The sequence below is a fragment of the Manduca sexta genome, chromosome 15 (genome assembly GCF_014839805.1).
Source record: "Manduca sexta isolate Smith_Timp_Sample1 chromosome 15, JHU_Msex_v1.0, whole genome shotgun sequence".
Classification (NCBI taxonomy): Eukaryota; Metazoa; Arthropoda; class Insecta; order Lepidoptera; family Sphingidae; genus Manduca; species Manduca sexta.
In genome coordinates, this window is record NC_051129.1 from 4291212 (window position 1) to 4306118 (window position 14907).

At 34.6% G+C, this 14907-nt stretch overlaps 1 protein-coding gene across 2 annotated transcripts in view; it reads left to right on the forward strand.

Moving 5' to 3' along the window:
• The window catches only part of LOC115441206 (supervillin), a 158713-nt gene that overhangs the window by 53462 nt on the left and 90344 nt on the right, over positions 1 to 14907 (forward strand). For both annotated transcript variants that reach the window (XM_030165893.2, XM_030165887.2), the window contains exon 9: positions 4044 to 4091. In XM_030165893.2, coding sequence (XP_030021753.2) covers positions 4044 to 4091 — 48 coding nt within the window. The remainder of the gene's footprint in view (positions 1 to 4043; positions 4092 to 14907) is intronic.

Consider the following 14907-nt stretch of genomic DNA (forward strand, 5'->3'; position numbering starts at 1 on the left):
TTTTTTCATCGCCTTAATGAGTATGACATTCATTTAGAGGAATTATTTTTTTATAGTGTTGTATACTTCGTTTAAGAATGGAATAGATATGTTGCTGTACTCATCGCTGTTCGTACATTACAAACACAACTAGATAATACAAGTCACGATCTAATAGAATGTATCGCTGTTTATTTTATATAGAAAATACATCAATCCCTTCACTTCACGATTTTCTTTAAAATGCACACATTTAATAGGCTGTAAACGACTCGGGTCATTATAAAACAATTGCTGTATCATTTATTGACTAGATTTGAATTATAAATAAACAGCACATTTTTTTAGAATATAAAAAACCTTTAGTCGATATATATGTTTGATGATTTATTGTTTATGACGTCATAAATAAATATAACACTTATTGAATCTCTTTCATCATACTGGTATATCATATTCCGAAAATAACATAAATAACTCATTACTATTACATTCATCTTTCCTTTATAGAAAATATCTGCGTCGGATTTGATAATGGCATATATTCAAACACTTAAAAACGAATTGTATTTCCTAACATCTGAAGTTGCATTTCGCAGATCCTAGCTGCCATAAGCAAATTTAGGACAGCATATCTATCATTGTCACAGCTTCGAGGCACAGGTACCTAAGGTTACAGCCGGTGAGGTCGTGACTCACTATCACCTGCTACGATACAGATTATATCAACGTTCTAAATTCAAAAGATCTAGTGATGACGTAACGCAACCCCCGGTCGATTTAAATATCCTTTGAATATTCATGCAATAATAGAGTAATATGATATTTAATTTAGCCGTGTAATCATGATGTCATGGGTTTCGAGCTTGCCGTGTCGAGCTGCATCCAAGGTCGTGTTGTGAATTATTGGATTGTTATTAGTTCTCCATCGATACCCAGCTATGAACGTCGGCTTAGGAGGTAGATGAGTATTGTATGTACTACAATGTGAATAGTTTCTGTTGTAGGGATTCCGTCAATTAAAATAGGAGTTAGTGGTTATGATGATGAAAATTCTTTGATATACAATTTATTGTGAGATATAAATCGTAAATTTTCTATTAACTCAATGTTGTTTGGGTCAGTTTTTAAAATGTAAATGTTCGATATTTTTTCTTTTAATTAAACGCTTTATACTGCATATCGTTGTTTTTCAAACCACGCCGCCATGGGTTCAAAAACCATTAATTATTCGGTCACAGCTATTAGTAACGTGGACAGTGTCGCTTTATATTTTCTCTTTGCAAAACAATGTAACTTTCCAAAACTATAATGGCCCGTGCCAATTAACGAAGCATGAACTTGAATTTCGAACGGCCACCGCATTAATGACCAATCGGGAGCCCTGCTAATCCATTTTGTGGCAACGCTGGACACGGTCGGCTGGCGTCGGCTATGGGAAAATGGCCGGAAAATTATCGGTATGGCGCATTCGAAATTCAAACTGTACCGATCGGCCGCTTTCGGTTATTATCGGATGTCGTCGGCGGTTGTCGGCGAATCCGAAACTAACCGATGTTTAATGTTGCCATGCTATAATTATAGGTAAATAATTATTTTCTAAATAAAGTAATTATTATTTTAAACTGTGTCACAAATTTCTGCATCATTAAGAACGTATCAATCAAAGTCTGAATAGTTTTTGTTATATATAATTTGCTAGCGTTAAGTTTTTGTTGACATGTTACATCGTTAGTAGCTGCTGATTTATTAGCGGTAAGGATATATTTTATACCTTAATCATACAACTTGTAAAATACTGTTTAAATTTTGAACAACTATACTGTTCTCAAGAAGATGATGTCTACTTACATCAAAACATAAAAATTCCAAGGAAAAATGTTTCCAAGAATTTATATCTTTTAAGAATTGATTTAAGCATTAATGTTAACAACAACGTGCGTGATTTCCTGAAGTTTATAATATAATTTCGTTGCGGTTATTGTACATGTGTCGTGCGCAAAAACAACAGCGATAGTAAATTCTTAATCGATTTGCTTTGTTTTTGTTTTATGTATTTTATAAAGTGAAGTTGGCAGCACCTACGCTAAACAACAAATAAAATATTATGTCAAATGGAGAATTCGTTTTTTTTTTGAACTTGCACGACATAGTGACTCCAATGCGTCTGATACTAAGTGGAGTGGGGTCCAATAGAATGTTGACTGATAAGACATGATTACCCTTCTACAGTCACACAATTATGCCGGCCTTTTGGAACCTACGCACAGGCTGATTCCGGAACGCGACACACTTACATCGGCCACTATGGCGAGTTTAACACCTTGCGTACGGTGATCGCTATCCGGGCGGATATAAAATATATCCTATCACCAGCAAAAAAAAAAAAGCAATTCACTGCGACATTACATTAAAAAAAATCATATAGTTTAATTGCCAATCAGAATTAGACTTTAAGGCTTAACATTTCATCTCATAATCGATTAATCAGCCTTACAACGAAACCGTCGTTAAATCTTCATGTAGTAGGTACCTATGATCCTCTGCGCGATCGTACAATTGTTTAGTCCTAAACCGGATTCGATATTATGTCACCGCTTTTACCATTGAAGGCTACACAATGTGTTTGCAATCATTTTTTATCTCCTTACTGTAAGACAATAGACGTTCTTGGATGTGATTAGATTCATTTACCAGGAGCTATGCTTGGTAAAGCTTTTTAAATCTTTGATTGGATTTTTTTCGATGCAATTTAATTTGAAGGTTGCGTTGGTCTTAGGCGTGGTGTGAATTGTCATCATTATTATCATTAAATATCATATCTTATAATTATTATAATCTTGGATTAGATATCTAGATTTATGGAAAGTCATACTTCGTATTTTCGTAATTTTTTTTAATGATTTTTTTTTATTATATTGAATGACGAGACGAGCTTCCCGTTCGCCTGATGGTAAGCGATACGACCGCCTCTCAACTGTAGAAACACCATCCAACACCTTGAATTACAAAGTATTGTTTCATATTCCAATGCGCTCGACATTCTGAGACAATGTCCAGTAGTTACACTGGCTACAATGTCTTAAATTACTTGGCGTTCCATTATTGGACATCACTATTTCACATTCGAAACACGCTTCTAGCAATAAATCGATACAACTGACATTTAAGGACCGTTACTATTCCAATTTCAAATTAAAATCAGAAAGGCCTTCCGATACTCGATATTTAATTTGCGAAACCCAATCGATTGCGTTCCCGAACCATTACGACACTGTTTACGGACAAGCGACCATCGCTTCCTCCGGTTTCGAGTTACAAATAGAAAGAGTGTTTAACTAATCTCCTTTCGAGACGAATTACGCTATCGACACGTATCCCATGGGTGTCGTTTTCGCTGTTCATTCAAGTGAAAAGTGCAAACTGTACAGTGCGTTTGGCTTCCGAAGCGAAGCCAGTGTAGTGCATCAGAAAATTGCACTTCTATAGCGCCGCTGTTCGAGTGTGATCTGTTGTAATCATGTTTGAAACCTTTTGTTTGTTTGATTCTCAGCTTTGTTTTCTTCTTGTGTTGGTTGATTGTTGAATGTCGCTTCTCATCGATATTAGTTTGTATTAAGATCTTTAATGAAACGATTGAGTTTAAATTTAGAATTCGTGTAATTATTTATATACTTTTACGACTATTCAAAAATTTATTAAGTAGTATATTTGATGTTAAATTTAAGTTAACGAACCCAATTAAGATCCAGCAATGTTATATTATTATTCATTACTTTTAATATTTGCAATGTAAAGGTTTCAGAATTCTTCGATAAATATTTCTCTATATTTAGCTCGTACCGTGACTTGACAGACTTTAATTATATCCTCAATTACAATAATAAATCATGTGGATATTTTCTTTTTCGTTTTATTAACGTTAAATACGATTTTCATTTGCCTTTTGCCCTTTCATGTGTCATTATCGTTGGAAATACCCGATACATACTCAAGGTATATTCATTAACCATACAAGGTGAACCATATTGGATCTTGTTTAATCTTATTTTTCATTGTTGCAGGTACGTATCACACGATATGGCACTCTCGATATCTGCTAGAGAACAAAGGTTTGTATATTAAAACTGTTTTAATTAGGTTACATCATGAGTTTGAAGGTTGGCAGAATTAATAAAAACATGAGCAAAGGAAGTGACGCACTTGTCTCGCTTCGAAGGGGTATTTGTTCTTATTTTAATTTGTGTAAAAATATTTTTAATTGTTGTTGGAGTAAGTGTGTAGTAAGTGTAAAATAAATAACGTTGAATAGGCAACTTAGATGGATTAAACATAGTTAATATTTAAATATAAATTCTTTAGTGTGATATGTATTTTGTATTATACAGATAGAATAGAATGGACAACTTCGATGTATTAAAATAATAATAAATAAATTTCTATTCACCATCAGGTGACTTCTTGTTACATTGCAATGGAGACAAAAAACATAACCGTACTTACTACAAAGTATTACTTAGGTTCCTCAAACTAAATACGAAGTGATCATTTGATTAGCAATTTTCAATTTTTTATAAAGTTTTTTATTGCTTTGAAAGACGAGACGACCTTGCCATTCGCCTGATGGTAAGCGATAGGACCGCCTTTAGACAGAAGAAACACCATCCAACACCTTGAATCACAAAGTATTGTTTGGTATTCTACTGCGCTCGCCATCTTGATGCATGAGATACTTTAAAAATCTTCGGTTTGACTCTAATGAAACGAATCCAAAACTAACCGCGGTGTTTACGGTTCAGTTCAACAACCCATGGGTTGCGTCACGTCAACCACACGTGCTTATGTAAATGCACTTTACCTGTCTCATGCGATCGTAAATAAGACGTCTACACGCATTCCGAGCTGGATGGACACTCTTCTATTCCACTTTCAAATGTTTTTTTTTTGTGGCCAGTATTTAATATGTAAGTTTGAGAAGTATGGATAGGAGAAAAACTAGAGAATTTTTTAGGAACTTGGAACTTATTTACTGGTGATAAAAACAAATGTTGCACGTTTTTCATGAATATTGTTAAACGGACTCTCGATGAATCAAGATTTCACCCTTGTTTAAAACAAAATTAAATTGCAGTGATGTCCACAGATAGATTGTGGATAGCACAGTTCGTAATATGTTAGCATACTAAACTTCTCACAATAAAGTCACTACAACAAGCCTTTTGTCTCCTCCAATGCATCAATCCATCATGTTATCGTTTTGCATGTCCCAAATTCTATTGTAATCCGATCAAATTAAAGTTCACGTTGCACAATGCAACGACTTTGAAATAGCGTATTAACACAAATCGAGTGTGTTAGCGTCATTACAACTGGTTTTAATGACTGCGTTCACGTGCGTTATGGACCGTGCGCATACGCCGTGACGGTCGGTCGGATTCATAAAAAATCCGGAAATACCGGTCTTTATCTTATTTAATCTGTATATTGTGTAATTTTTGTCCTAAAATTACCACCTAATGCTTGAGTTGTGTTAACGTGCTAAAATTTGGGAAGAATGTTCTCACGATATATTTAAACGTAGTGTTTTTAATGACACTCGTATGTGTTATGAAGAACTACTTTAATTGACTTATTTAAACATTGTATATTATTTATTATTGGACAGTAAACGAATGGCTCAAGGTGACTTGCGCAATGCAGTAACATACACTCGTAACTCTAAATTGTGAAAAGTATTGCTACTGTTTAATCATTCATACGCTAACCATCAGGCGAGCGGCTTGCTTGACCATAGACTGACTATTTGGAAACAATGTTTACCATACTCTGATCCGATGTCCCATATATTAATAGCATAATGCCATATTAAAGCGTGCATAACGGGCCCTGTGCATCCGCCGTGTCGGTCGCTCGGTTATATCTCGACATCCGGACTGGCCGGCTTCGGTGCGTGTGCATGTTCCACTAAATATAGGTTTGCGTTACGATGAGCGGTGTGTTTGTGATTTGAGTCTATCCGGTTTAGTCGGTACAACGGGTTGTTGCGGTTATGTAATCACTATTGAGGATGCTTATTCCCTTGTAATGTGTATTTTTTTTTTACGAATCAATTATACCTGAGATAGGTTATCCTGTATAAGGATTTTGAGGGTATGTGAAGTCTATCAATCCGCACGAAATTAGCGTAATGGACTTAGTCCTTATTCCTCTCAGAAGTAGAGGAAGCCCATGCCCATCAGTGGGACAGTGTATAATACAGGGCTGATATTATAATTTATCTTGGAAGAAGAATTATAGGGGGACGAATCCGGGCACGTTTTACAAATATTGATTACTTACAGTCAGAAAAATCGAGTCACTGTAACTTATTTTCAACCTTACGTACAGAAATACCAATAGGTACAAAGTTGTTAGTTCACATGACTTTATAATCCAGTATAAGTTACGAACCTCCATAAACCACGCTGAAATTGGCCGCACGGATGCACTTTATATAAATTGTAAGTTTGCCCGGCTAAAGCGGTTATTTCGGCGTCCGGACAGTCCGGTGAGTGCATTCGATCGTGCTCTTCCGGTCCGCCGGAGCGCTGTCCATAAACTTATCTACCTGCGTGACGAGTTTTCGATTAAACCGGGATATACGTAACCGGGAAATCCCTTTTAAATCTTATTTTGAATGGATATGTGGCGACCGGAATTTTTTCAAACAAACCCGTGAATATCGAATTGGCATCTCTGTTTATTATTTAGTGGTATGTTTTTTTATATTGGATTAATGTATGAATTATTATGGTTTTTGTGCCTTTAGGTAGCGCTATATATGCGTTAGTATTTAAAAATAAACAATATATCTTTATAGTTTTTTTTTTATTTATGTTTACTAGGTGTTGCTCGTTGCTTGGCCTGAAAAGATTTTCCCGCTATAAAAGTCTCACTCGTCGACATTAGCGCCATAGGTTTAAAAAAAATCTTTATTTCCGGTGGAAGCGAATTACCGGGATAAAAGTAGTTTTTGTTTTAATCCAGGACACGGTCTATACGTGCGCCAAACTTCATCCAAATCTATTCAGTTGTTTCTGATTTTACTTCTAACAAACATCCAAACATTTTCATTAACTATCTTATTTATAATCTTAGTGAGATATATATGCTGTAAGACTATTATTTAAATATAAAACGGTGGAATGAAAATATTTTGCACTCATTATGTTTATGTATAAGCTATCTGTATGTACGAATAATATAGAAGTCCTTAATCATTGTGTTATAAATAAAACCCATTACGGTATTAATAAAGAGTTCGCCATATTGCATTAAAAGTGATGTACTGACACCGTATATTTCTATTTTTCAAGATGGCGACGTCTTAATTATAAACTCGGAGGCGCGTCTGAGACGAATGTATGAATTTATAGTCTACTTAGGAACATTTCGCACGCAATTCGATTTATACAAATTTGATAAAAATATAATATAACTTTATCTTATATTTTATATTTTAATAAAATATTCACTTTTCGAAAAATTTTAGAACAGGATATAGATTTGTCAATTACACTGTTATTGTTTTATAAATATGATATTTTATTTTCAATGGTTATGGTTGTTAATTAAGAATAAATTGGCATTTATTTGTTGTTTTGACTCCTACACATTTATCAAACACGTATAATTAATATCACACAGGATGTTTTAATTAAGAAACTATATTTTTGCCCGGCAAAATATCGTATTTCCGTCGATCATAGAAGGAAATATCGAAAATTGGTCTTATTTAATTAAATATAGTTACTGATGTCATAAATTACGTTGCTAAATACATTTATGTAATAGTTTATTTAAAGTCTAGACGTTATTTGAACGCTTTCATAATAAATAAAAAGCGATTTAGCGCAATGTAACATAAGTAGGAAAGATCTAATATTTTGATTACAAAACATGTTAATAGAATTATTACAAGTAATTGGCTGTAAGAAAGAAACGTACAGTATAATACGTTGCACCGATATGTCATTCGTTTTCAATCTACATTTCAACGCCTGCAGCGAGCTAGGAGCAAAAAAGTTTCATTTCCACGTCTATGTTACACCGACAGGCGCGTTCTATCTTTAAAAATCATCTATGCTCGTCCGTTCAAAAAAAAAGCATTGTCCGACACCGTATGGATTCAATTACTTTTCCATTTATTCTTTTTAATTTTTAAATCCGTTTCCAGAATTTATTAAATTATTTTTTTAAATAATAATAGTTCGACAGTTTATCTAAGTAAATCAAAGTTAATGTACTGTAAATAGTTCTTGTGTCTTCTGTAGTTACATTTGGCTCCGCCTGTGTTCAACGGAAAAAAAGAAGTTTTATGATAACGTCGTCGCACTATTGTTAGTTGTTCTGTAAAATTCCCATTTTTCCCGCTTTCAACGCGACTAAAGAACCTGGCTGCAGGGCTCTTTCAAGATTCAGTGCCTCACGTCTAGACAGCATGGGCGTATTAACGGTAGGTGTTGTGGGGGATTCGCCCCCCATACATCGCCCCTATGGCTTATTCAGCAATTCAATAGATAGATCCAGTATGAATGACTTGTACAGTATTTGTAGTGGAAATTGCATATAAATAATCCCTCCCCATCAATAATCATCCCTTTGAAATTTGTACAATCTTTCGATGGCAATAGAACCGACGTGGCTTATAGAGAAATTTTGCCCCCTTTCGCAATTTCCTGAGTACAACCAAGCCAGTGTAGGTGGATGCGAGTGTACTTTTCGCTGAATCCACTATTCTCGCCGTACGCCGGCCGACACAAGTTGCAACATGCAAGCCCATGGCTTTTCACTCAACGTACTTTAGTATGAAGATTGTAATAGTGAAATCTTTTATGCCCGCCCTACGGTTCGTTTTCGGCGAGGCAAAATGTTTTCTTCCGCTGTTTAATACGGCACCACCTCGGAGGTTTCGTTTGTTCTTTTTTAATCTTGTAATGTTTCGAGTGCGTGTCTGCGTTGTACGTGCCGAAATGTAAGGAACGTTTCTGAACTTTTTTTTTTTAATTGTATTTTATTTAAAAATTCAGAAAGTAGATTTTTGATGTTACAGTCAAGTATAAATCGAGTGGAATTTTGTTAGATCATTAGTAGATGTAAATTTAAAAATAGATTGTAGAAGTCCAACTATTTGCACCAACATAATATCTTATCACTCGTCTAGACTCGTATATTTGTAGGATAGAGTCGAGTAGACACTCATAAGCGCAAACACGTAGAAATGCCTGTAAAAGCGTAAATTGAAAGCTTTCTAAGTTATTGGCCTGGGGTGAGCAGGGTCCCATGATTAGAAGGAAGTGTTATTGCCAAGTGGGATGTGGAGACGTGACTCTACCGCAATATGCATCCTATATTTAGCTACGTAAGGTTTTTAATAAATTAACAAAAATTTATGGAGCTATGTGAACGATTTGACCTTTCCGTCTAAGATTTGAGGAGTGGTTATTTTAGGAATTACTTTTCGAAAAATTACATATATAAAAATAGTATAGTACGACGTCTGTATGTAAAAGATATTTGAATTTTATAAGAGCATCAGAAGTCAAAAACAGATAGAATTTTCGTACACGCATCACGCAAAACCTATTGCATGAAATTGAATGCAGTTCTCACAGTTGTGTTGCTATAATTGTAACTTAAATTATAGGCTGCATTTTATCTCGGGAATGTACAAAGCGGGCCTTTTATCCCAGAATACATGCGGATAATATATATGATTATTATTATTATGATACATAGTTCTATATTAAATTCATTGAATTAACACAATATCAAATTTTCCTTCACAAGTCACTATTGGTAAGTTAGCGAAGGGAACAAAGTAACATCCCGCCATCCCGTGAGACTCGACAACTGGGACAGGAGCGTCGCTTCCGTTTCCTGCATAGACGCAAACCTCATTTCCATGTTGTAACACGGTGTGCCGTTAGAGTATCGTCAACTACTTCGCAATGTAACTAAAGCTTAAAGTTTGTATTGTAAGTATAAATGAGTTGAGGTTTCAGTTATGTGAAAGAAGAATGATTGATTCGATCAAATGTTTAAGGAATTCAATGCGTTTGGTCATAGGTCTTAAACGTAATAATAAATAATAATATTTTATTTATACTTTTATTGTACAAAACAGAAAATAATAATAAAACAAATAAGAAGTAATATTGTGCCCGGTTCGCCCTATATCACATCATGGGACGGAATACACACGGCGTAAAATGGGTGCAACAGTTGCGTTTCTGCCTACCTCTTCGGGAATAAAAGATGTGAGTGTGGGTAACATTTTAATTATCTTAAGTTTTCTTTATCGTCGATGTAAACAATTTTATAAGACCGATACTTGTTCCAACATGTTTGCATTAAAAATAAACTTAATTCGAAACCTGATTTTCTTTATAAGTGATTAATTAAAATATACCTTTTAAAATAATAATCATCGTGCAATACGAAAAGTAAGTGTTTTCAATAATTAAAGTTTTTTCCAAGGCCATATAGTTACCAAATAGTGGACTAGTAAACGCACCCTCATACGCAACACGAGATATCTCAAAAGGATTGGCAACATTGTACACGAGTCTTTACAAAGTGTCGCCGTTCATTAACGAGGGGTAGCAGATACCGTCCCGATCCGGGTAGCAGATACGTGGAGGCACTAGATAACAAAACAAAGTGCGCGCAGCCTTTCATATCTCGGCGGGCGATACGCTTGCGAATGTCGTGTTGTGACGTGTCAAAGGATAGTTCGGTGTGGAGGTGGCGTTATTTAACCCATTTAGCATCGGAATGTTTGCCGGCAAACATGACAGTTACTTACATGACATTACGCGTGTCACGGAAAAATAACCTTATTATGTAGTACATAATAAGGTTATTTTTTCTGTCTCGAGCGGGAACTTTGTCGATTGTACATATATGTATATAGTAGGTTCATATAATTATTATGTAGTATATAATAAGGTTAAGGTTTACGTGACACACGTAATGTCATGTAGCTGTCATGTTTGCCGGCAAACATTCCGCTGGTAAATGGGTTAATAATAAATTAGTGAAAGACGAATTTGGAGCTGTTGTGTATTGACTTTATTGCATGGCAGATTTCAAAAATAGAGATTGATTTAATTACATTATTGCGAAAATTATTATTTTAAATCATTTGCGGCTGTCTGTAGATTAGACATTAGGAACTTTATTGCGAGTAAATTAATCAAAATAAAATATGTATTTTTTTTATTCTAAGATGTAGTTAGATATTGTAACTTTGACTTTGCGGATGACCAACTCAGTGCCCCAGTGACCATGAAGGCTGCAAAGTCTTCGAAATGTCAGGAGAAAATTATAATACAAAAAACCGCGATAAAATCCTCAAAATTGTTTTATTTTAAAGTAAGTTTATCTTCAAGAAGATTCCGAAAGTATCTGTAGTACATATACATATGGTCTTCATATATAAATTGGTACTATAAATTGCCTTAAATACGGTATCAGTGCTTCTCATTTTTTAATATTAGACCTAACGCGATGAAAATCTACAATTCGCGCGCGTTCGCTTTTAATGATTTAATAGCGTGATGTTTACGACACCGCAGTTCGTTCGTACATTAATCAGAGGGGCACCGTATCACTACTTTCCGAACGATAAAACAGATTTACTGCGTCTGCATTAATTTCGTACGTCTTGTGTCTGTTATTTAGTTAGGAACTGGAAATACCTTGCTAACACTTGCAATCATATCTAGATGGCTCAGGGTTCTAATACCTAAAAGTACTTTTCGGGGGTAAAAATGCAATCATGATTACTTTTCAAGAAGTCTTCTTTTGTGAATAACAAGGCCTGTTAAAATGCATTTGGTGCATTCGATTCAGAATTTAGCTTTGATAAACAAAACTACGAAATGATAGACTGCAATTTTAAAAACACTTGTGTAGGTTTTAATAATGTCAATATAATTGCGTAGTTATTGAGAAGTATTGTGATTACCAGACCAAAATAGTATGCTTTTTATTCGTACAGATACATCGCTAGGTTATGACTAAGAAATTTGATTATTATTTATTAGAACTTCGCATATATACATATCTGAGCCTATTTCTGAACTTATCAATGAATTAGATACTAATTTACTACCCGCCCACATAGTGTTTACATCAATTATATAAATTACGTTTTCAATACGTAATAAATAATAATAATATCAGCCCTGTATTGTACTGTCCCATTTCTAGGCACAGGCCTCATCTACTAATTAGAGGGATTAGGCCTTAGTCTACCACGCTGGTCTAATGCGGATTCGTAGACTTCACACACCCTCATAATTCCTATAGAAAACTTCTCAAGTATGCAGGTTTCCTCACGATGTATTCCTTCACCGTTAAATCAAGCGATAATTCACAAAGAATACCCGCATAATTTTTAGAAAAGTTAGAGGTGTGTCGTCGGTTTTGAACCTGCGGACATTCGTCGCGGCAGTCCGATCCACAGTCAACTAGACTATCGCCGCTTTGCAATACGTGCATAATCATAATTCAAACACACAGTTGCTATCGATTGAGCACAAAGTTAATTTATTACTTAATCGTGCGATAGTATTGTTCCGCTTATCTCATTCATCGATAGTGCAAACTTATTGGTTAACGGTTCAGTAATTGTTTGCTAAGCTGTTTGTTTACTCATTTACCGTCACACTTGTGCACACAAGGGGTGGGCACAGGTGTAACGTGTTCGCTCACATTTCGCCGTGCAGTATTTCCGGCGCTCGATATGAAGGGTCAAGGGACAACCCGTTTGCTGTATTAGGTACTTGTTATAGTTTACAAATGATAGGTTTATATATTTTTTTCTTTCTAGAAAAAGATATCAAACACACATCACGCATTTATCCCCGGAGGGGTATCCAGGGCACTCACTTTTCGCCAAGTGTGTTCCGTCCCATGCTGTGATAGGGGCGAGACTATCGCTACATTGGGCACAAATTCCAGACTCTGGGCTAATACTGAGCAGAAAAACCCGAATATCACTGCCCGACTCGGCATTCTAACCTAGGACCTCAGCGCTGCCGTATCGCTCACGCAGTACGACTGCGCCACCGAAGCAAGAAAAAGATATCTATTAGCATTATGATTATTAGGGGGAATAATAAATATGAAGGATAATAAAAAATAAATAAAGATAATAAGAGGCTTTCCCCTGTGTTATCCGAAACTTAATCGATCATGCAAAACTTTATTTTATATGCTTATTATTGGGTACTTTATTAATGTATTTATCTTTTCCTCATTGCCAATGATATTAATACTTTATTGTCTTAAACTATATGGTGTCACTACGAGATTATAATGCAACAGCTGTAACTAACGATAAATCAATTGAAAATAGATTTTATAGTAACGTGTATTATGGTGCGAATTTTAACGACAAATTCATATCAACATCTTTTTAATGTAACTGTATACGTATGTAATTGTTTTTCAGTTTTTACACAACGAAAACATAACTAAAGTAATTTATCTGTACTGTTTACCTGAAATTTTGTATAAACGAGTTATTTTCACTCTGCAGTCTGGTTCCTGTAAGAAAGTGTGTATTTGTTTTGCTTCAACACGAACCGTTCAACATTTCCTACGTTCTCGTTTGCAACAATGCGCTGAAATGAACTTTTCCGGCGTTTAACTCCGGCTGTTTTTGTTTTACTTTGTGCGGGTTAATGAGTATTTTGAATTTCGTTTATGGTTTTAACTATACCGAATTTGGTAATTTTATAATATTACTTTTGCTTGAGACGTTACTTAGGCGACGTTTATTAATAATGTGAGTTGGTAAAGTGGGAGAGGAGGATCCAAGGAAATCTGTGAGGGATCCGAAGGAATCTCGCAAGCGAGATGGTGACTGTGCAAAAGAAACAAAACCGCATCTAATTAATTAACATCTTACTTAACTTCATATCTACGGCTGTATTAGACGTGGATAATTATATTACAAGGAATATTTTTTTTATGTATTATAATTCTTTCAAGCTGCATACTTGATTAGTTGATTCATTATAATATTTTTTTCCTCATAATTCCGCATAAGTGATAGTTTTCTTTCCTCTTTCTAATACTAATTAATAATACCTATATTGGACATTTTTATATCATAAAATTACTTAATGATTTCTGAAATTGTTGTGCACTCGTATGGAAATTTATTATTATGAAAGAACATAATTAAATGAACTGCTTTAAACAAAATTTTACTTTCTTGTATCATATAATATACCTTCTTTGTACCTTTGATCTGATTTCAAAAAGAGAAACATTAGATTTTAGTAGCCTTCTCTGTTAGAAACAACTTTCCGAACTGTTGTAGAGTAAAAATTTGACTTGATCTAAATAATGTTAAACATTTTACAGATTCAAATAAATTATTCAATTTCAAAGCCCATTGATTTGCTAATTCATTTGCACTTTTTATTAAAACAGCATAGGATCACAAACAATAGTGACAAAAGATCGAATTCGCGTCCTACTCTATTTACATTTAAAGTCGATAATACGATTCGTTATCGTTAACAATATCTCGACAGCGGATCGATCGGAACAGTGCATTAAAGCACAATTAGATATCTGTTATCCATTATCGTAATGAGTTTTATTTACCAACGACACTTCGGTTTTGTCAGTGCAATTGTATGTTGTATCAACATTGTTTAGTGATTTAAAAATCTTGTTTCATGAATGTGAATCTGGTGAAAAGTGTACACGTGTCTTTGTTATTAGTGTTACGGTTCCGCTCCCGTTTTGAGGTTATTTTATTGTTCAGTTCGGAAATAATATAGGACATAGGCTATTATTTTCGTGTAGATTAAATTGAGATTCATTAACATAACAATTTTAATTTTTAACATAATATGTAAAAAA